At 33.0% G+C, this 23,973-nt stretch overlaps 1 protein-coding gene across 2 annotated transcripts; it reads left to right on the plus strand.

Moving 5' to 3' along the window:
* The first annotated feature begins 7,184 nt into the window (after nucleotides 1-7,184).
* On the plus strand, nucleotides 7,185-23,208 carry LOC101493192 (exocyst complex component SEC5A-like). Of its 2 annotated transcripts, none has more exons than XM_004496316.4 (21): nucleotides 7,185-7,737; nucleotides 10,172-10,338; nucleotides 10,486-10,574; nucleotides 11,542-11,736; nucleotides 11,948-12,075; nucleotides 12,167-12,325; nucleotides 12,591-12,701; nucleotides 13,422-13,496; nucleotides 13,814-13,951; nucleotides 14,030-14,221; nucleotides 14,483-14,626; nucleotides 15,622-15,748; nucleotides 15,823-16,033; nucleotides 17,910-18,025; nucleotides 18,181-18,412; nucleotides 20,138-20,231; nucleotides 20,899-20,976; nucleotides 21,103-21,159; nucleotides 21,960-22,109; nucleotides 22,226-22,438; nucleotides 22,726-23,208. In XM_004496316.4, exons 1-21 carry the CDS (start codon nucleotides 7,360-7,362, stop codon nucleotides 22,942-22,944), a joined length of 3,273 nt encoding a protein of 1,090 aa, XP_004496373.1. In that variant the 5' UTR covers nucleotides 7,185-7,359; the 3' UTR covers nucleotides 22,945-23,208. The 2 variants fall into 2 exon arrangements, with proteins under 2 accessions (XP_004496373.1, XP_004496374.1); XM_004496317.3 differs by having other exon boundaries at nucleotides 7,597-7,737; nucleotides 10,155-10,338.
* Nucleotides 23,209-23,973: the final 765 nt, after the last annotated feature.

Here is a 23,973-nt window from a genome sequence, read left to right on the forward strand (position 1 = left end):
ATTCTCGCCTTGGCCATGTTTCTGCTTCTAGATTAAAATATTTGACTTCTACTGGAGCCTTAGGAAAGTTACAACCCTGTGATATCTCATATTTTTGTGGTTGTAAACTTGCTAAATTTTCAGGTTTACCATTTAGTAAAAGTGTTTTCGTTTCATATGCGCTTTTTGATTTAGTTCACTCTGATGTTTGGGGTTCATCACCGGTTCTCACCAAAGGTGGATCTAGATATTATGTTTCGTTTATTGATGATTACACTCGTTATTGTTGGGTTTATCTTATGAAAAATCGGTCTGAATTTTTTGACATTTATCATATATTTCGTGCAATGGTCAAAACTCAACATAACTCTGTTATAAAGTGTTTTCGTTGTGATTTAAGTGGTGAATATACCTCTAATAAATTTTCTGAATTACTTGCTTATGATGGCACTCGCCACCAAACATCTTGTACTGATACTCCTCAACAAAATGGAGTTGCTGAAAGGAAACATCGTCACATTATAGAGACTGCTCGTTCCCTTTTGTTGTCCGCTTCAGTTCCTAGTGAGTTTTGGGGAGAAGCAGTTCTTACTGCTGTTCATGCTATTAATAGAATTCCATCCTCTATCATATCAGGTTTGTCTCCCTTTGAAAAATTATATGCTTCTACCCCTGATTACTATTCTTTGAAAGTTTTTGGTTCTACTTGTTTTGTTCTTCGCCCTCAAGTAGAGCGCAGTAAGTTTGCTGAAAAGAAACACCGCACATTATAAAGACTGCTTGTTCCCTTTTGTTGTCTGCTTCAGTTCCTAGTGAGTTTTGGGGAGAAGCAGTTCTTACTACTGTTCATACTATTAATAGAATTCCATCATCTATTATATTAGGTTTGTCTCCCTTTGAAAAATTGTATGCTTCTACCCCTGATTACTATTCTTTAAAAGTTTTTTGTTCTACTTGTTTTGTTCTTCGCCCTCAAGTATAGCGCAGTAAGTTGTCTTCTCGTTCAGTCATGTGTGGTTTTCTTGGTTATGGGGATGGTCAAAATGGTTATCGTTGTTATGATCCTCATGCAAGAAAACTTTATGTATCTCGTAATGTTGTTTTTCTTGAGCACATCCCTTTTTTACTCTGTTTCCTCTGATTATCATATTACTAAGAGTTCTGAACTAACCTATATTGATCCGTTTGGTCCTAATGATAGCGCTTCTAGTGATTGTAATGTTGAGAATTGCAGGACAAATACTACTACTCCACATGATGACATCCCTCTTGTCCCCCCGGCTGTCCAACCACCTCCTGCGATTGTTGATCCTCCTCGTTACCCTTCTCGTCAACGTAAGTCTACTCAGTTACCTGATTTTGTCTATTCAACTTACTCAGCTTCGTTTGCTTCTTTCTTAACCTCTATTCACAGTTTGTCTGAGCCCTCTTCCTATAAAGAGGCTGTTCTTGATCCTCTTTGGCAGCAGGCTATGGCAGAAGAACTATCTGCATTGCACAAAACCAACACTTGGGAATTAGTACCTCTTCCTCCTGGAAAACGTGCTATTGGGTCTCGTTGGGTATACAAGATCAAAACTAAGTCTGATGGGTCAGTTGAGCGCTACAAAGCACGTCTTGTTGCTAAGGGTTTCTCTCAACAATATGGTATGGATTATGAAGAAACTTTTGCTCCTGTAGCCAAGATGACCACTATTCGTACTCTTATTGCAGTTGCATCTATTCGTCAATGGCATATTTCCCAAATGGATGTCAAAAATGCCTTTTTAAATGGTGAGCTTCATGAAGAAGTCTATATGGTCCCTCCACAAGGAGTTTCTCATGATCCAGGGGAAGTATGTAAGTTAAAAAAGGCTCTATATGGTCTTAAACAAGCTCCTCGAGCTTGGTTTGAGAAATTCTCTACTGTGATCACTTCTCTTGGTTTTCGCTCTAGTGAACATGATTCTGCATTGTTTATAAGGTCCACCACTCATGGTCGCATTATACTTTCTCTATATGTTGATGATATGATTATTACAGGCGTAAGTCTACTCAGTTACTTGATTTTGTCTATTCAACTTACTCAGCTTCGTTTGCTTCTTTCTTAACATCTATTCACAGTTTGTCTGAGCCCTCTTCCTATAAAGAGGTTGTTCTTGATCCTCTTTGGCAGCAGGTTATGTCAAAAGAACTATCTGCATTGCACAAAACCAACACTTGGGAATTAGTATCTCTTCCTTCTGGAAAACGTGCTATTGGGTCTCGTTGGGTATATCAGATCAAAACTAAGTCTGATGGGTCAGTTGAGCGCTACAAAGCACGTCTTGTTGTTAAGGGTTTCTCTCAACAATATGCTATGGATTATGAAGAAAATTTTGCTCCTGTAGCCAAGATGACCACTATTCGTACTCTTATTGCAGTTGCATCTATTCGTCAATGGCATATTTCCCAAATGGATGTCAAAAATGCCTTTTTAAATGGTGATCTTCATGAAGAAGTCTACATGGTCCCTCCACAAGGAGTTTCTCATAATCCAGGGGATGTATGTAAGTTAAAAAAGGCTTTGTATGGTCTTAAACAGGCTCCTCGAGCTTGGTTTGAGAAATTCTCTAATGTGATCACTTCTCTTGGTTTTCGCTCTAGTGAACATGATTCTGCATTGTTTATAAGGTCCACCACTCATGGTCGCATTATACTTTATCTATATGTTGATGATATGATTATTACAGGTGATGATGGTAGTGGAATCAATGAGTTGAAATTGCAGTTAGCCAAACAGTTTGAGATGAAAGACTTGGGAACTCTTCGCTATTTCTTGAGGATTGAAGTTGCCTACTCTCCTAGAGGCTACCTTCTTTCTCAATCCAAGTACATTGCCAACATTCTTGATCAGGCTCGTATTTCTGATACTAGAGCAGCAGATACTCCTCTTGAGTTGAATGTAAAATATGCTCCATCGGATGGTGTTCATTTACCAGATTCCACTTTGTATTGTACTTTGGTTGGTAGCTTAGTGTATCTTATGATTACCAGACCTGACATTGCTTATGTTGTTCATGTTGTTAGTCAGTTTGTTGTCTCTCCCACTACAGTACGTTGGACATCAGTTCTTCGGATTCTTCGTTATCTTCGAGGAACTCAATTTCAAAGTCTTCTATTTCCATTGTCATCCTCATTGGAGTTACGAGCTTATTATGATGTTGATTGGGCTGGTGATACCACTGATCGTAAATCCACCACATGGTTTTGTATCTTTCTTGGAGACTCTCTTATTTCTTGGAAGAGTAAGAAACAAGACATTGCCTATCGCTCTTCTATAGAAGTTGAGTATCGTGTTATAACATCCACTACCGCTGAAATAATTTGGTTGTGTTGGCTTTTGTCTGATATAGGTATCTCTCTTTCTGATCCAACTCTGATGCACTGCGATAACAAGAGTGCTATTCAAATTGCTCACAACTCGGTCTTTCATGAACGCACCAAACACATTGAGATTCATTGTCATCTTACTCGTCATCATCTTCAGCATGAAACTATTACTCTACCATTTGTCTCTTCTTCTTTACAGATTGCTGATTTGTTCACAAAAATGCATTCCATTAAACGTTTCCGTTTTTTAGTTGACAAACTCTCGATACTCCATATTAATGCATCGTGAGTTTGAGGGGAGATATTAGATAATGTTATTATATATTAGTAGTAAGGGTATTTTAGATATTTTCTATTTTCCTATATATATACTCATTGTAACCCTATTAATTTTAGTTTGGTTCATTCTATATTATGAAACCCTAGAGTGGTTGTTTCTCTTCTTCCTCTTTCTTCCTCTTTTCATTATTAACAATAAAGAGATCAACTAAAATATTATTAACATTAACCATACTAATTAGACAATTAAAGAAAATTACTTTCAACATATTTGATAATTCTGAGTAAAAAAAAAAAAGAAAAGTATAATTCCAGTAAACATAACTTCTGGACTAACAAAAAAATTAACAAGTCTCTAACTTGTGCATTCTACAAGTTAATCTGCTTGCTAAATTAAAGTTCGAAAACTTGATAAAGAATACTAGAGGTAGTGTCACTCCAATAGACAATGGTAAAGCTTCCTCCTTCTGTGCTAATAGAGAACGATTGTAAAAAGTTTTAATAAATAAATGGAAAAAAAAAAATATCGATCATTTGTACCATATCTTATATAGACTTTTGGTCCTATATACATTATTTGAAAATACATAGCATGAAGGACGAAGGACGTTTATGTGTGAAAATGAATCTTTGTCTTGATTACCATCAAGCTATGAATTGTTATAGCAATATAGGAAAACACCGTGTATTCATGCCAGCTTTTTGCAAGTTGTTACTTGGGTTGGGTCTGGTCTTGTTCAATTCCTTCAAAAGTGTTAGAGGTTGTTGCAACAAAAAATTTCAATAAAATTGTGTTTTATGTTTGGAGGAGATTTAAAACTCACGATTATTTGTTTTTGTTCTTGTATCAATGTATTAAAAGTTTGGAATGGTTTTTCAATAGATTGGATGGAAGCCCGCGGTATGGCAAAGTGGTTAAATGTAAAAATGATAGTAACTTTTCATGTTTAACTTGGTTAGTCACTACTTAGTATGTTTGGTTGAAAGAGAGTGCTATGATTTTCAATCAGAAAGTGACAAAAATTGATTGGCGAAGTTAAAAGGTTTTCTTGGATTTGATTCATTAACAAATAAGCTAGATTTTAAAGTTTTGTTTTTCAATTCGATGGACATATACTGACATTGTTATAAATAACTATGATATGTTGATAATTTTAGCTGTGTTTGGAAAAGTAACTTAAGTTTATTTTTTATAAAAGATAAATGCTAAATTAATTATTAAAAAATAAATAAAAAACAAAAATACATTTTTAATCATTTAAGTCTAGTCTAATTTTCACTTAGGTCATTTAAGTTTTTTTTTTAATTATGATTTGATCATTTAAGTTACATTTAATTTGTACTATTAAATTTTAAGTTATATTGATTCACACAAACAATCCTTTTGCATTTGAATTTTTTTATTGAATTATTATCATAAAACTTAAATTCCATATGTGGTCCTTTAACTTAATTTCAGTTAACGTTTTAGTCATTTATCTATTTTTTTTCCCGAATTGGTCTTTTATTTTAATTTTAAGTGACAATTTAATATTTTATGTTTTAAAATATCAACAATGTTATCATTTTCTTTACAAAAATTCAAAAAAATCATCAAAAATTTCAACCAAAATCCATAAAATTAATAAGCATCTTCAATATAATGCAAATTTCATTAAATCCATAACTCAAATATTCAAATCAAATAAACTCGTATTTTCATCTCCAACAACATCAAATAAAGAATGAAAATATAAGTTTATTTCAATATTTAATACATGAATTAGATTAAATTCGCATTTAATTGAAGATGATAATGAATTTTATGGGGTTTGTTTGAAAAGTTTGATGACTTTCTTTTTGAATTTTTGTTAAAAAAAGAACAATATTGTTGACATTTTAAAACATAAAATATTAAATTGTCACTTAAAATTAAAATAAAGGACCGACTCGAGAAAAAAAAAAGATAAAGAACTAAAACGTTACCTGAAATTAAGTTAAGGGATCGCATATGTAATTTAACCTATCATAAAATATGAATATCTTATCAAAATACCACAATAGATTTTGTGGAATGTACTTTTCAAATGGAATAAGTTAATTACATTCATTATATGAGTAAACCTTTATGACCATATTTGTAAGAATATGCATGTATCTAAATGATTGTGGAGACAATCAAGAAATGAAAATCATTTATAAGGTTTAATGAATTTTTTCGAATTATTAGTACGACGGATATATTTTTGTAGCATTTAGTAGAGTTTTTAATAATTAAAAACTTTCAATTACACTAATATTGTTGAAAATGAGATCAAAGGTTAATGATGTAAAATATAATATAACTTAAATGACTAAATCTAAAAAAATAAACTTAAAGAACTTATGCATGAACTATACTAAACTTAAAGGACCATGTGTGTATTTTTGTATAAAAAAAGATAGAATTTGTTCCATCAAAATGAAAAAATAAAACTTTTACAAAAACTCAAAAAATGATTTTGTGATAGTCTATCTTTTTGTTATAATATTTTGTAAAAATTTTAAAAATAAATATTAAAATAAAAAATTAGTTTGAATAGTTTATCATAAAATATAATTTTAAGCATTTCATGTATTTGGTGTAGCTTTAATTGGATAATTAAATTTTAAAAAATGATTAAAATAAGAAGCTATTTTGAAAAATTTATCATATAAATTATTTTTGATATATACCTTTTTTTAAATGTGATTTTTATTATGCTAAAATGTATAATAATAAATATCTAAGTTATTGAATATCAAAATTATATTTTTTGTCTGTAACAAATGAGTCGGAAATCACTTATACTATTTTTAAGTTAATTATCATAAAACATAATATTAAAAAAATATAAAGTTAATATTATTTAAATAAAAAAGAAAGTAGTAAACTGGTTCAAAACTCAATTTACATAGTTAACTTTATAATCAAATTTAGATTGTTTAATGAATAATATAAAAAATGTTTTTAATGAATATTTAATTTGATTTAACCATTCACTATCCGTACATTTACAACAAATATAAAATGTAGTTTGGTTATCATTTAAAATTAGTTTACAATAACACTAATACTGTATCTTTCTTTTTCTTTATTTAATTTTGTTAATTAAAAATAAGAGTATAAAAATGAGAAACAATATGACAATCATCAACATTATAATAAATATTGTTTTCGCTCTTTTCACAAATATTAATAAATAAATACAACAATGAACAACAACCAAACATTATTCCACTAAATCGATTTTAAGTCAAAAGTATAAATATTGACAAGTATTGATTATCCTATTAAAAGATTAGTTTTTAGTTGACATAATTTTTTTACATAATTATAAATAATGCACAATTTTAAAAACAATTATAATAAAATAAAACAATATTTAATATTTTAAAAAATAATTGTAATTAATTAATAATATAAAAATAAATTTACATATTTAAATTAAATTATTATTTTTAAATGAATAAATATATATATTTTAACGATAAAAATAAGAACAAAAAGCATTCTGTCAAAATAAAATCTGCAAAACTTAATAATGATTAAACGAAAAAATAAAATGCAACGAGACTTTAGCAAAATACATTGAAATTGGAAGATTCTTCATTGAACATTCTTTCTTCCTCCTTGGAGGAAAATAAAAATAAAAATCAGACACAGTGACTCAGATCTAAAATCAACGAAACAACGACGCCTCTTCTCTCTTCAATTCCCATTCACAGGCGAAGCAGAGAAGAGTTCAACAAATGTCGAGCGACAGCGACGAAGACGAACTCCTTCAGATGGCGTTGAAGGAGCAATCTCAGCGAGATCTCAACTATGGCAAATCCTCCTCCAATCCCCGCAAACCCGTCGCTAACTACGTTCAACCTCCATCCTCTCAACCTAAGAGGTCAGCGCCTCCTGCCACCTCTAAACAACCGCAAACCAAAGGTAGAATGGTTGATGAAGACGATGATTCCGAAGTGGAGATGCTTAGCATATCCAGCGGTGATGAGGATAACGTTAAAGATCAGGTTACGGCCTCTAGGAGTCGCGGTAGTGGAAGAGCACCGGCGCGGGATGATGATCGGACCTGGGACGGTGAGGAGCCTAGTCGCTGGAAGCATGTTGACGAAGCTGAGGTATGTCGTAATTGCTGCTGATTAGGGTTCATGATCATATACGCCACACTTTCTTTATCTATTATCTGTTTTTCTTTGTTTAATTGTCGAAATTACTAGTGAATAGAATGTTCAATTGAAATAATAGTTAGTTTATTTAGGGTTTTTAATTTCACTGATATTCTGCTGAGTCTGTTAGAATATATTTGATTATCTATGTAGTAATATCTTGTATTAAAGTTTCTAAATGCTGTTTCGCAATGAATTTCGATAAATTGGATGTTGATGTGTATCATGTACGATTACTTGCATCTTCCACTCTGTACCTCTTCGGCAATGTCACTTCCTCCACTGCAGTACAACCTGCCAACAGCCTCTTATGAGCTTAAGGCTCAGTTTGCTAAAAAGTAATTGATGATAGATAAGCTAACTGATAGAAGATAATAGATAAGTTAGATGATAATGGATAGACTTGCAGATTGAATTATAAGTGTTTGGTAAAATTAACGGGTGAACTAATTGATAAATATAAAACTGACTTAAAAAAATATTTTCATTAATATTTATTTATTTTTTATTAAGAAAATGAGAGAGAAAATAGGATCATACAAGTTTATATGCTATAAATTTGTGATAGAAGGCCATTACCAGACAACTCTGCTTCGATCATACACAAGTCTATATGCTATAAGCTAGTGCCTAAAGCTTAGTAAGCTTTAGCTTGAGAGGAAATATTAAAGTATATTTTAATGTTTTGAAATATCTTGTAGAATCAATTGGTCCTCTCCACATTTTTCCCAACTCCATTATGATTTTGCGTGTGTTTCCTTGTTCAATTAGCGATAGAAGTAGTCGTATTTTTTTGAGAAGGGACGACTTGTTGCAGCAGTAGAAATTGTTGAGGTAACCTTGGACTGCAGGTTTGAATCATGAAATAAGCCTTTTGCAAATGTAGGATAATGTTTCCTACCATGTGGGTCTAACTTTGGTCACAAACCCTGCACATAGCCGGAGATTTATAGCACCATTTTTTAAAAGGTCTCGTTGTGAATGTGAGCTTGGGATTGTACTAGTAGTTCAGTAGTACTACACAAGTATTATTGATCTAATTCTTAGTATAAATAGGTGTTAGTGCACTGCATTTAGACACACCAAATCAATCGAATCTTTATATTATTCATCAATACTCTTATTTATTTTTATTCCTGTCACACCTAAACCCTATAAGTTCAATAGGACGTAGTGCTATGTTCTGGAAGTATTGACCTTTATATTTCTCTAAATGTTATTTTTTGAAAATTATTTAAAAATTTATTCCAAATGCATGGCATGCTTATAGATCTTCACTCTTGGACCATTAAGTAACCATAATGTGATAAATTCTAAAACTATGTTGAAGAACAATTACATTGGAGAAAGTATTACAGTTTTACTTTTTGTTTTTGTTTTTTGTGTTTGGCAACTTGCACATTTCAATATTGTTTCCTATGGCAAATAGTATACTTGAAATTAAGGAACTAGTCTTTCTTTATCAATTCCATTTTTTCTTGTTCTTTAACGACTGTTGTATTTCTTTGCCTTTTGCCACCTTCCATTCATTCAAATAAAAGTTAAATGTTTTTAATTTTTATACTTGTAATAATCCAGTAGGAAAAAGAAAAACCTTTTTAGTAATTAAGACCATGGGCTGACTAATTAGAAGGCATCTTAGATGAATCCTGATACTATCTTGGAGTGCTGTCTGCATTGTTAAGTTGAAAGCAATTCAACTTATTGGCATATCATGTTTCTACTCCATATGTGGCTTGCAATTTCTGTTTGTCATTCTGTTTTCTTTTTTTTTCCTTGCTTGTTCTTATTTTTTTAAAATATACTATGAGCACTTTTGGGAAGTTATTCATCATGGACTTGGAGGATGGATATGTAACATTGTTAACTAGGAAGGGAATGGATCTTGAACATTTCTTGTTTCATACAGTACATTAGGCATGCTCTTACAATTTGGATCAGGCCTATCTCAACCCTAAAAGCTAGTACTAGAGGTGAGCATTGTCCTAGCCTTTTAAGTACTACTTTGACTGTATCTATAGTCAATGTGGGATCTCAACACACTCCCTCACATCCGGATAAGTGTGGGTGGCAACAACACCCCCCCTCTCTCATGCGTAGGACTTAGAGTGTGGACAAATGCGTGTGGTCTGGTAATAGATCTAGATACCATCTTAAAATTTGGGTTTAGTCTAATTAAAAGCTACTTCCAGAGGTGAGGATTGCTCAAAACCTTGTAAGGAGGACTACTTTGGCCAAATCTCCAGTCGATGTGGGATCTCAGCTCATGCTATTTATGTTTTTCAGTTTTTTTTGTCAGTACTTGCTTTAAAGGGTTCATTAGCTTGAAGGATTGAAAGTACTTATGAAATTCTTTTAATTTAATGTAGTTGGGCTTCTTTGACAGCTTGCTCGTAGGGTTCGTGAAATGAGGGAAACAAGGACAGCGCCTGTGGCTCAGAAGTTTGTGGCTCCAAAATTTGAAAGGAAAGGTTCTGCATTGGCTAGAAAGGGGCTTAACTACCTACAGTCATTCCCTCGTGGCATGGAATGTGTTGACCCACTGGGTTTGGGGTAAAGTTTATTTTGATGCTAATCTTGCTACCTTGCATTGCATTTGCTTCATTCCTCTTGTTTCTTTTGGATTTATAGCTGGCATTATTTCCATGTTTTTTCAGTTTTCTGAGGGATTGGTCCCGGTTGTTTATTGGTTTTTGACAGGATAATAGACAACAGAACACTAAAGTTGATTACTGAGTCTTCAGATTGTTCTCCTAAGACTGACAAGGATCTGGATAGCAGCCTACGTGGTAATAACATTTTGGGATTAGATATTTTGTAGCATATTTACACGATTAATGTTAGTTTCTTTATGGGTTTTGTATTTTACAATGCATAATAATATAGTTTTTGCAAATCATGTCTTTTTTGACAAGAAAACAAATTCCTAGGAAGCACTCTTACAATCAACCATGTCAGAAGGGGTATTTTTCTGCATTTAATATAATGCAGATTCTTTGTACCTCAGTGTTTGTCAAATTGAGCAAGTTATATTTTAGAAAGGTAAACAGTATGGAAGAATTTATCGGTAACTGGCTTACCTGGTACAAAGTTTAGTATTGTAAATAGGACGATTAATTGTTAGAAATCAGAGTTAAAAAAATGAAGAAAGTGTGGAGGCAAAATACTATAGGCTTCACACCTAGGGTTCTCAGGCTCAGGCATTATGGCTGAAAGTGGAATAAAAAGATTTTGACAATTAGGGTCTCTAACATCTTTTGTTTTTTTTAATTACTAATTATTTCACTCAAATAAGAGTGCATGTGTCCACGACTCAGGACCCAATCTAACAATCAGCCTACAAAAACGATGGGCAAAACCCAACATCTTGGATAAATTAAGGAAATGGGGAAATGGTCACAAAGCTAAAGGTCATTCATAGATTTGAATAATCCCTATCCCTAATTACAATTTGATGGAATAAAATTATGTTTATGGTTTCTCTTTGGTGTTCAGCTCATGACTATCTCAAGAGAGTTCTATTTTTGTGTGTGGAAAATTTGGTTAATGCAGCAAATAAACTATTAGCTAGTATTTCCTAGATTGGTTGGAAAATAAGTGTCACCTTTATTATTATTATTATAAATATTATGATTATTATCATTATTATGAGTACTACTATTAATATTATTTAAGTTCTCCTTCTGGTTTGCATGTATGTGCTTCTTCTTACGTGTTGATGATGAGAGTGATAGTGTCTTTGATGCAACTATACAGAGAAATTGCTCTATTTTTCGGAGAACTTCGATGCAAAATTGTTCTTATCACGGATACACTGTAATACAAGTGCTGCTGACCTGGAGGCTGGTGCGCTGGCTTTGAAAACTGATTATAAAAGTCGTACTGAGCAAAGAAAGCAATTGGTTAAGGACAACTTTGACTGCTTTGTCTCTTGCAAAACAACAATCGACGGTATGAACTTGATTTTTGCATGCATTAAACCATAGTTTGGCCATATAGATGTAGTCTTTTATTCTCGGTTGACTGTTGTTAAGTGTCATGCCCAAGTTCACACCCTTTCTTGCTCATTAGTTTTCCCTGCATGTAGGCAAAAAATAATTGAAGTTCAAGAGCGTCATCGCCTCCTTTATTTTAATGTGAATCCCTTCTTTTTAATTTACAGATATTGAGTCAAAGTTAAGACGGATTGAGGATGACCCTGAAGGGTCTGGGACTTCCCATTTGTATAATATTATTCAAGGAGTTAGCTCGCAGGCTAATCGTGCTTTGAAGCCTTTATTCGAGCGACAGGTGGGTGAAGTCTAAAGTCTAGATTTTCCTGTGGTTGCTATTCCAGATTTTGGAATATGTTATTTATTCATGACTTCTATGAGTTGTGTAGGCTCAAGCAGAAAAAATTAGGACTGTTCAAGGAATGCTACAGAGGTTTCGTACGATTTTCAACCTTCCAAGTACTATCCGTGGTAGCATTAGCAAGGGTGAATATGATTTGGCTGTCAGGGAGTACAAGAAGGCCAAATCAATTGCTCTGCCCTCTCATGTATAAAACTATTGTATTGATTTTGACCTTACTGTAGTTTTCTATTGTATCATTGTTAAAACAAGTTTATCTTAGAGGTTTTCTGAAATTCTAGTATACATGCTCCTGAATTTTTGTACTCAAAATTCACACATACTAGAATGACATAATTTAAGCATATATTAGGATATATCACGTTTGTGAATTTTCTCTGGTTATTGTACCAATTTACTTTGTAATGTTCTTTTACTTATTGAAGTTAATTCTTCGTGTGGTCTTCCTTTAGATTCAGGTAGGGATCCTGAAACGTGTTCTTGAAGAGGTAGAAAAAGTAATGAATGACTTCAAGTCTATGCTTTTCAAGTCTATGGAAGATCCACACATAGAGCTAACAAATGTGAGTTATCAATCTCTTCAGTTTGCATTGACATGCAAACAAAGTTGCATTTCATTATGTAGTATCTTTGCTTATTGTGACCAGTGATGCCATGATTGTTTCCCATCTTCCTCTGCAGCTGCTATTTACTAATCATAATAATGTATGAGAATGGTCAGTTGTGCTGTAAGCAGGTTTACTTTAAAAATGAAATTTTTTCAACTGTATGGGTTGAAAAGAAAGGCACAAAGAGTTGCTGATGGACACCATATATCCGCATCCATATAAAAACCATTTATCATAACCAGTTTTTATAACCAATCCATATAATTGGATTTGATTTTACTAAACCAGTTATATCCACAGCCAATATATTTTTCAAAATTTTTATAAATATCAAATGACACTTATTATCCCATGCCGTTGTTGTTTGTGAATTTTTCAAGTGAATAAATATCTATGATATGAATAAATTTTGAAAGCTATGTATTATGCTGGTTCTTATAATATTAGTATGACATTGTGGTGTTCTGGAGCACATAGAAGAGAGATAATTTGTGCAATACCTATATTCTTGTTGTTGTTTGCATGGTTACACGTAAAACTTACTGACAGCAACATGAACAGGTTATATTATTTTATATGTTGATAATATGGTGACCAAGTTGGATATTGATTGCAGTGCCCTTGCTGTTTTTCTGCATGCAAGTTGATTCTAACACTTGCTTGTTCTTCATGTAGCTTGAGAATACAGTGAGGTTATTGTTGGATTTGGAACCAGAGTCAGATCCAGTATGGCATTATTTGAATATACAGGTTGGAAAATCCTATGCATACCATGTTTTGAAGTACTTGTAATTTCATTTTCATATTTACTACTAGAGTTGCTTGACTGTATAGTGTATGCCAAAAATGTATAAAGAGTAAGGAAAAATGGCAATCTCTGGGATGTTGCTGTTGGTACTATCGTAGACCTGTTGTAAAGATCAAGTATCATGTTAATTTGTTCCCTCTTCCTCATTAATTATTTTTTCACTTTTTAGTTATTTTCCCCTTAATCTTCAAATTTTTAAAGCTTGTCATTTTTGCATTCTATGGGATGGCCAAATTGTTGAGTCCATTTTCTTTCACAGAACCGGAGAATACGTGGTTTACTTGAGCAGTGTACTTCAGATCACGAGGCCAGAATGGAAAATTTGCGCAACGAGTTGCATGAAAGGGCTCTTTCTGATGCCAGATGGAAGCAGATTCAAGAAGAACTGAGTGAATCTGTAGGTGCAAAATGTTACTATGCTATTAAAAATGGTTTAACTTTCTCTTTTTAATATTCCTTCTATAACTATTGTCAGTCAGATGTCAACAACTCTCCTATTCTTGGTAATACCTATCCTGCGGTCCAGTCTCATCAAGTAGATCTAACTGGTGAAGAGGTGGATGGTCTAAGAGGAAGGTATATCCGTAGATTAACTGCTGTAATCATCCATCATATACCAGCCTTCTGGAAGGTTGCACTCTCTGTTTTCAGTGGAAAATTTGCTAAGGTATTATGAACAAGTTTAATTTGGTGTATATATATATGCATTAGTCATTTATAACCTTTTATTTTGATTCTGATTTAAGGCATGTTTTCAATTTCTCTTCCTTCGTAATCTTGACTCAATTGGATTCTTCTGGAAACATATATAGTATCTTGTTTTTATATTTTACCATTCTATATTTCTTATTTCAACATTGTTTATTTTTTAAAATTTGTAATACATAATTACATGTTCTGTAATTTTGTGGAATATTTTTCTTTCCAGTCTTCTCAAGTTCCCACAGATTCAAATTCCAATAATTCTGCAAATAAAGTTGAAGAAAAAGCTGGAGATGGGAAATACTCAAGTCATTCGCTTGATGAAGTTGCCGCAATGATATGTAGCACAATATCACTGTATGGAGTCAAGGTAATTGTGTTCACATGATCCATTTTTCCTACTTTGCAATCTCTTTATAGTGTTGCACTGTTTCTCTATTTTTTGTATTGGCTTTTTTTTGGGGTTAATATCTTTGAAGTCTCTCAAGTGACTTTTTTGTATTTATTCATAATTTAAATTTCTTCATCTTTAGCTCTTAAAAGTTAAAATTTCACGTTTTTAGTTATTGAAAAGGACAAAAAGCACACTATTTTTGTTAAATGGAGAGACGAAAAATGAATAAAATTTAATTAGGGACCAAAAAAAGCAAAATTATATTTTCAGGGATTATATTTAATCCTTTTGGATATCATGTGACTTTGGAGATTATTTTTGGGCCTGAAATGTTTGTGAAGTTTTTGGTTCGATCTATCTAAACTTGAATCTGACTATTGAACGAGTACTATGTTCGACTTGACATTAAAATGGAACAAACAAAGCAATTTTGCATAAAAAAGATTGTTCAGCGCCTATTGGAAGAGATGTATCAGTGTTTTGTACTTTGCTTTTCTGTTCTGACTAATCATTCCTGTGATCATGTCATTTCTGTGGTATTTTTGGAGTAACAAATTTTTCTGTTAGTACTATCAGTCTTGTTAGTCTTCTGAATTTAACCTGAGATAACTAGTATATTCAGGCTAGTTTATCCAGCTTTAACTCCCCCCACCCCTTGGTCTCACTCTCTCCCTCCTAGTATATTTGGAAGCTTATTTTCATAAACATAAGGTCACGAGGATGTCTACATGGCTATATACCAAATCCTAATCCAGTTATCAAGAAAAGTATTTATTGCAAAATGGTTGTTTTGACAAATACAAAGGAGTCCATGATTTTCTCATTTTCCTAATGGTTTTGCATACGTCGCAAAATTGCCAAATCCAAATTCAGTAATTTAGAATAGTATTTATTGCAACTTGGTTGATTTGATAAATAGAAAGGAGTTGATGGTTTTGCATTCAAATCCTGATAATCCGCTATCTGTGCAGGTTACTAACATATTTCATGATCTAGAGGAATCAAATGTCCACCGGTCCTACATGAGTGATGCCATTGAAGATATATCTAAAGCATGTGCAGCTTTGGAATTGAAGGAAGCAGCTCCTCCAGTTGCAGGTATCGATTATCTGAATTTAAAAGTTATTTTAATCTGTAAATCTTCTGAGTGCTTGTGTTTCTTTTTATTCCAGTTGGTGCTCTGCGAACACTGCAACCAGAGATTATAAGGATTTATGTTTTAAGGCTTTGCTCTTGGATGCGAGCGTCAGTTGAAGAGGTGTCAAAGGATGTGTCATGGGTTATTGTTTCAATTCTTGAAAGGAACAAATCCCCATATGCAATCTCTTACCTACCTTTAACATTCCGTTCAGCTGTAGCTTCAGCAATGGATCAGATCAATTTGTAAGTCTAAATATTATCCTATAGGATTTGATATGGTTTTTGCTCAATGAAAATTAAATTAATTTTATTTACCAATGATGTAATCATATTCAAAACCTTGCTCATGATCATTTCACCTCTTAATTTGTTAATTCTCCGTATGTCTGGTCATTAATTATTAGTTAATATAGTTTGTATTTGGGGAATATGAAAAAGTCAGTGTTTCCTCTGACTTTAAATTTCAGATATCCGTGATTTTGGGCTGTGGAATCTTAGATTTAGTCATTTAGATTTATAAAAGATCATATTTTCTAAAAGCCGAGTGTTAGGGGTGTGGGCCAATAACGGTTTTATGCCTCTAACAAGTTGTTTCATACAACAACATTCTATACCATGTCTATGCTTTAAGTTGACTATATTATGAAGAATTGGGTGGCAATAGTTGAACTCTTAACTGCTTTCACATGGAGGTTTTGGAAGCATACCAAAGACCCCATTGCCCAGCAATGATTTTAAATCTCTGACAGCATTCATGTCTGTAAGATTTTAGGAAATTATTTTGAGGGAACACATAATGTAGTTACAGAGACTCTAAACCTTATACTGGTGGTGAGATTTAGGTTGTAATTTATTTTCAAGAATTACATGACATAATGCAGTCTGCAGTAACGATTAAACTAGAGAGAAAATAATTGCAAGACCATGCAATAAACCCTGTTCGGAATAATGTATTGAGTAACTGTGTTTTAACTGTGAATCTATGGCCACCTAACTGTATTTTCAAGAATTATGATTAATATTTGGAATCATTGCCCAAAATATGATAACTTTCTGGCAGTTAGGCATCATTCGGCTGACACCTGAAACAGAAAATAAGATGCTGTAAAAACTTGGCAATCAGATAATGAATTAAGTGATCAATTTCATATTCCCTTCTTTTGCACATGAAATGCCAACTTATAACATAACAATTGTATGCATCAAAAGTGAGTGTGTTGTAAGGTGGCTTGTCCAACAACTCCCAATCTTATCTCATTAGATGGCACCATCTACATGAATTGGTGCCACTGGGCTCTAGCAAATTTCGAAATACAAATTTAGTAAAATCATTTTCGGAGAAGTCTTTTAGTACTAAAGGCTTCCGAGGCTTACACCTCCTTATTACACGACCTAAAAAAAGGTAGCTTGCTGTAGTGCCCTTAGAAGAAATCTAAGCCTTTTGAAGCGCCAGTAGTTTCGTTGACCCATAGATGTAATAGCCGAAATGTTTTCCTTTACGCCATAGGAACTAGTATAGAATTATAAATCTTTATTCTAATGTTTTTTTATGTTTTTCTCCTAATCCATTTATTCGAAATATTTTGGATTTGCTTTACATTTTGTAATGGTATCTCTATTGATTTCTTCTAATATAATTATAACCAAGCCATCCCTACATGAGTTTTGTTTGGTAGTCTTTTCATAAATAGTTGCTTTTCAAACGTTCTCCTGGATAGAATAGGCTCCTAATCTATCTTTTCGTAAGGTGGCTGTAAGCGTGGGGAAAATTCTTCTCAGAAAATTTCCAGCAAAATGATCTTCCAAGGAAATAGCTTGATACTAAAGTTATAATAAATGTTTGCAACAAAACTGTTTAGTTTTAAGAAATCCTTTTCAGTACATATTTGGCAACATACTTCAAATATTATTCGCAGTTTACCTCTTACTGTCTGATCTTTATTGTCTAATATACTATCATCGCAGTGAAATTTAAAATTTCTCTCTATTTATCACTGGGAATGATCCCCTTGTGTCCAACAAGAAAAAAAAGCCAAAACCCTGTCCTCTGCTTTACACTTGTCTTGGTATGTATTATATCTAAAAGTTGGTGTTAATATTTTAATAATGATCCCTTCAGGATGCTTCAGTCCTTAAAGAATGAGGCAACGAAATCCGAGGATACATTTATTCAACTTCAAGAAATTCAAGAATCTGCCAGACTTGCATTTTTAAACTGCTTCTTGGATTTTGCTGGTATGTTGAATTAGTTGGCTTAATATTTCATCTGATACATACTTTTCTAGGTAAAGAAATAAAGTGAAAATGAAAGCAAGATGGTGAAAGAACAGCATAGTGTTGGAGCACTTGAATTTTTAGTTACAAATTTGCCTTCTGTGGTTGATTGTCAGGTAATTTAGAGCGTATTGGGATTGAACTTGGCCAACATAACTCACACAATGAAGGTTCTCATTTACCTAATGGATATACACATGAAGTAGAAGAAAATGAACCTTCTGATCTTCGAGGCGTTACTGATCCCCATCAACAGTTATTGATTGTGCTTAGCAATATTGGATATTGCAAAGATGAACTTTCTTATGAGTTGTATGACAAATACAGACATATCTGGCAGCATTCCAGGTACATTGTTATTGTTGTTAGAATATGTATGTAAAACATCTTAAGAGTAATTTAGAACATCTTAGATTTTTTCTCAGGCTTTGTTTGGTTCAAGAGAGAAAGACGCGAGAATGAGAGTCAGGATAAAGCAAGAGGTGAGAAAGAGGGTTTTTTTATATTGTTTGGTATGAGAAAAAAGAGTAAGTGTACGTTATTTTTGAAACGATCAAATTACTCTTAAACTAAACAGTTGTGTACAGCTATTAAAATTAGTTTGATTATAAAAACCTCCTAAATAATTTTTATGATAAACTTATAAATTCACTTCTCATTTTTTAAGCATTGAATAAACTTGTATAACTATAAACTCATTTTTTTGATTAATTTTTAATCCTAATAGCTTAAATGCATGTTGTCAAACCAATGGGTCATAAAGGGAAGAGTTTACGTGGTATTTAGCTGGATGGATCAAGGCTTGTGATTTTTTTATATGTTGGATAGATGATTGACTTGCAGTTGCAGAGAGTTTACATAATAATTTTTGCGATGTAGATGGATAAAGGGTTATTAAAGAAATAAAAAAAGATCTCAGATCTCTCACTCTCCTTTACTCACTGTGAGAGAGATTTCAAAAACCAGCGGGTCCCACTCCTTTTTTTATATCTTCACTATTTCTCTTCGAACCAAACAGGAGATGTTTCGTTTTTATCTGCAATATTAGAGATTGCAAGATGAAGTGGGTCCCACACTTTTGTTTTCTGTCTTCGCTATTTCTCTTCAAACCAAACAAGAGAAGTTTGGTTGTTCTCTGCAATTTCGCTCACCTCTATTTCACTCCCACCAAACACATTGTTATGATTGGTTATCATTTTCTCTATATTCCATGATTTGTTGAGATCTTTTTATTCCATTCGCCTAAGCTTCAAGTGTCAAATTATGAGTGCTAGGGATTGTGTTTAGTGTCTTGCATCAACTAGAGATATGTCCTAGATAGTGGTCATAAGCAAGATTGTTAGGAGCGAGCTCTAAAGCGTAACATCGTAAGATCTTGCGTGTTTTTGTGCGTGAACAATGTTAGATCCAAGGCAAAATCGTTGGAGAACCCAGATCTTTAAATGCGCAGTGAAAGAGCGTGAGTGCGTGGGATCGGCACGCTGAGGAAGAGTGGTTTCGCGAAGCTCCGACCCATTTAGCGCTGTTTCGACCCGCATGCTTTGGCCTAGTGTTGCACCTATTCACCTTCAAATTCAAAAGTTGTGTTAATGGGTCGGGTCTGTATCCTGTTTTTTTGGAAACGGGGCTTCGCATAAAAAAAACCTAACAAATTATGACCTCAGAAAATTTTTAAATCATTTTTGTTTCAAAATTGTGAGAAAAAAAAAATCTAAAAAAAATCGATTTTTTTTTCTCGAATTAAAAAAATTTTGAAATAAAATTGTAAATCATTTTTTTTATCGGAAAATTTTTCGAAAAAAATAAAAATATTGAATTTTATTTTGAAAAAGTGGGCCTATAAGACCATTAAGCCCACAAAATTTTAGGGGCTTTTTAGTGTTGGGGGCTTTCGTTTTTGGGACCTTTTTAACTGAAATTTTAGTGAGTTTGTCAAATTGACAGCTTTATCTACAAGTATGTTAAATATTTCAACAAAACATACTTAGCACACTATATATGTTTTATTAAAACACTTTAGCCTACTTTGTATTTACTAGTACATTCTGGTTCTTGGTTTCCCTTTGTTTTCAGGGGGAAGGACGAAGGAAACAGTGATGTACAAGATCTTGTGATTTGTTTCTCGGGGCTTGAAGAGAAGGTCCTTGAACAATATACTTTTGCGAAGGTAATGAGAAATATATGTTCACATCCTAATAACTGAGAAGACAAAAAATGAATATATAAGCAATAAGAATAATAGGAGCATTTTATTACTTTTTGTTATGAATACCATTGCAATAATTGATTTTTCAGAAAGAAGCTTTTCAGAGTTGCATATAATGACTGTTATAGTTAAACAGTTCTCATGATCAGTTTATGGAAAAACTACCAGTTGGAATAATTAGGCATTGCCTTTTGCTTCTTAAATATCAAGGTGTTGTCATATTATACATAAAATAATTTCAAGGTTTTGTTAGTGATGGATCGTAGCTGCAAGATTCTCTACCTCCAGGTCTATTAGAATGTATTTTGCGCTGCCTAAGTATCAGCCATCGATTATCAATAATGATATATATGAAGAAATTAATTTAACTTCTGCTTAATATGTGCAAACTGCAAAGTTCTGAATATCATGTCTACTAATACCAAATGGTCAGTTATTAATCTCCAGTTAAACGTTTGAATTCAGACTTATAGTGGTCTAGAATAAAAAAGACTGTTATTTGGAAGCAGGAACTACGATAGTAGTAAATTAGTAAAAATAAGTAATACCCTTTGTTGTTCAAAAAGGCTACACTTTAGTCCTGCTTTCATTTTCAATAATACCATGACACTTTCTTGTGTTCCATCAGGCAAACTTGATCAGATCTGCTGCGACGAGTTATCTGTTGAGTTCTGGCATTCAATGGGGTGCAGCACCTGCAGTCAAAGTGAGGAATTAGTATACATATGACAGTTCTCATTGGTTGTTTTTGTTTCTGTCCGAAATGATTTTTGCTTGTATTTGGAAAAGTGTTGTTTTAATGTGAAATTCCATTTATCCTGGTTTCCTTCAGGGTGTCCGCGATGCAGCAGTTGAGTTGCTGCACACATTGGTAGCGGTGCACGCAGAGGTAATTATTGCATGCAATAAGGGTTCAAATCCCACATTTGTTTTAAGAGGCAAAAGATAAGTTTTATTTGAAGGAAATACATGAAAACGTCAGACTTTGAGGATAAGATATCATCCTTAGAAATGTAACAAATCTAGCAAAAGATCTCTTTATATCTACCAAGAGATTTTTTAAGTCATACATCACGTGCAGAACTTCACAAAGCCATGAAAGTACTGGCGTGTTAAAAGCAAATCTTTGTGATTGGATGTTTCTATTAAAGGCCTGACCCCTGAACATTCTTTTCCAACCAAGGACACCAAAAGACTAGCATCAGATAACACTGCCTTATTATGTTTCTTACTTTGGACAAGACCTGTGAAAATGCTAAAAAGGAAATGCTCCAACTTGACTACCTACCTGAGTTTTACTTGATTTACCAAAAACTTTCTTCCAGTTATAGCTAGATGATACTCAATGTAGAAATAAATATTCCTATTTTGTAATATAATTATTGGAATATGTCAAATGGATTTTGGAGAAGGAACATTGTATTCAGATTAGCTTTATCGTCTTCATATACTTTTTTTGCAGACCTTGTGTTAATGGTATTATACTTCTGTTGACATTGGTACCGAGGCCATGTGCACATCAATCTTACAAGTGAATAATCTGAATGTTAAGTTGAGCAATTAAGTCACAAGACCCTTGCCAAATTTAGTTCTTTAAGCTGTGCTTAAATAAGTTTAAGCAATATCTGGTTGGCACTATATAATTGCTTCACTAAATAGTATGCTGAGGTGAACTGTTTTTTTTCATAGGTTTTTGCTGGTGCTAAACCTCTCTTGGATAAAACGCTTGGTATTCTCGTGGAAGGCTTGATTGACACATTCATTAGCATTTTTCACGAAAATGAAAATACGGATCTTAGATCCCTTGATACAAATGGATTCTGTCAACTCATGCTTGAGGTAAATTCTATAACTGTCATATTAAGGCTGATACGATAATTCTTATGCCACATTAAGCCCTATCTGAAGCTCAATTTGTAGCTCTCGTATTGATTAACTAATATGTATCTCTGCAGCTTGAGTACTACGAGACTGTATTAAACCCATATTTCACATCCGATGCAAGAGATTCCTTGAAGTCCTTACAAGGACTACTTTTGGAAAAAGCCACCGAGAGTGTGACTGACGCTGTCGATAATCCAGGACATAATCGTCGGGCTACTCGTGGCAGTGAGGATGCACTTGCAGATGATAAACAAGGAACAACTGTATCACCGGATGAACTCATCGTAAGTAACTGATTAATGCAGTATGCATTTCATGTGTCTGAATACCAAGAATGCTGATTAAATTAGTGATTATAATATTCCCTTGATTTGTGCTGGAGGTGATGCAAGTGTTGTGGCTTGAGACAAGTATTACATTATTATGAAAATGAGGTTTATTTTGATATGGTTCTGTATCGTGAGCTTCTTTAATTGCTTGGAAAAGATTTATATTGGCATCTAGTAAAAGACTTCTATGTTGAATTCTGCTGCTAAATTTTCTGTCTAAAGGTGTATATTGTGCATTTCAGTCTCTTGCACAGCAGTACAGCTCTGAGTTCCTTCAATCAGAACTTGAGCGGACACGCATTAATACAGCATGCTTTGCAGAATCTATTCCTTTGGACTCTGTGCCAGAACCTGCCAAATCTGCCTACTCTCCCTACAGGAACTCCATGGATTCTCCTAGCAAATCTCACAGAGGTACACATAGTACTGGATCCTCAAGTTTCTCACGGCATAGATATTGATGAGCATAAACTAGCACCCTTATTCTTTTAGTTTGTTTGCGTATTTTGTATTTAATGTTGTATATGTTTGTGTTTTTGTAGTTAATGAAAAGTTGTATTCTTTGCATTGTTGTCATTTCTTCTCTTTGTTTGTAAAGGTGGATGACGATTACCACATTTTAGTAAGTTTTGGACTGTATGTCTGCCTTTCTGTATGCCACAATAAACCGTAACTGCACTCAATTTTGTCATTTGATCATTAAATGTGGATAACTTGTTAGCTCAGTTCCTGGAGCATTTGGATGTGTGCACAGTAAATAAAGGACATCAATTCTATATGGAGAGATTAATGATCCTACGTGAGAATTGTCGTGAACAAAACAAACACCCACCAAAAAAAGACAACGATGCCAGATATAGAAGAATAACAAAAAACTTGGGGGAAGAAATATGAAATTAAAGAGTATAAAACTGTTTCACCCTCATATCTAATAAGAACTTATTACATTGTCATATTAATACACCTTTTTATTATTATTCTAAATCTAATAATGTGATATGGAGATATAATGATCTTTCATTGGATGTCAGTTTAAATAATTTAACATTAATCCTTAATGGTCATTGTACTGAAAAATTAATAATAAGAAAAGACAACATAAGAGGAAATAAAAATGTGACAATTGCAGTTTTTCACTTGTTCAAATTTCGAAGTTTAGGGTTCTCTCCAGAGTTGTATATCATGGCATAATATCATATTAGCTCCTTTTTGTTAACTGTAATAAACATGAAAAGTATTCCATCATGACTAATAATTCATTGAGACATACAATTTGACTAATAATCCATCATGACTTAATTATAAATTAAAGTAACTAATCATTTATTTGAAATAAAAAAATAATTAATTGTACATCGATTAATTAAGAATGATAGTCATCTTTATTTAATTTTCTTGATGTGAACAAAATACTAATTATACTTCTTAAACTAATTATTTTCTTTTAATTTTATATATGAGAAGTTTTACTTATATTTTGTCTAGTAATT

This window comes from Cicer arietinum, chromosome 4 (assembly GCF_000331145.2).
Source record: "Cicer arietinum cultivar CDC Frontier isolate Library 1 chromosome 4, Cicar.CDCFrontier_v2.0, whole genome shotgun sequence".
Lineage (NCBI taxonomy): Eukaryota > Viridiplantae > Streptophyta > Magnoliopsida > Fabales > Fabaceae > Cicer > Cicer arietinum.

Bases quoted from the DNA above. Each gene is read 5' to 3' on its own strand.
- LOC101493192 (XM_004496316.4), top strand. From the start codon at position 7,360: ATGTCGAGCGACAGCGACGAAGACGAACTCCTTCAGATGGCGTTGAAG. The intron at 7,738-10,171 runs GTATGTCGTAAT...CTTCTTTGACAG, and splicing joins AGCATGTTGACGAAGCTGAG to CTTGCTCGTAGGGTTCGTGA. The intron at 20,977-21,102 runs GTGAGGAATTAG...GGTTTCCTTCAG, and splicing joins GTGCAGCACCTGCAGTCAAA to GGTGTCCGCGATGCAGCAGT.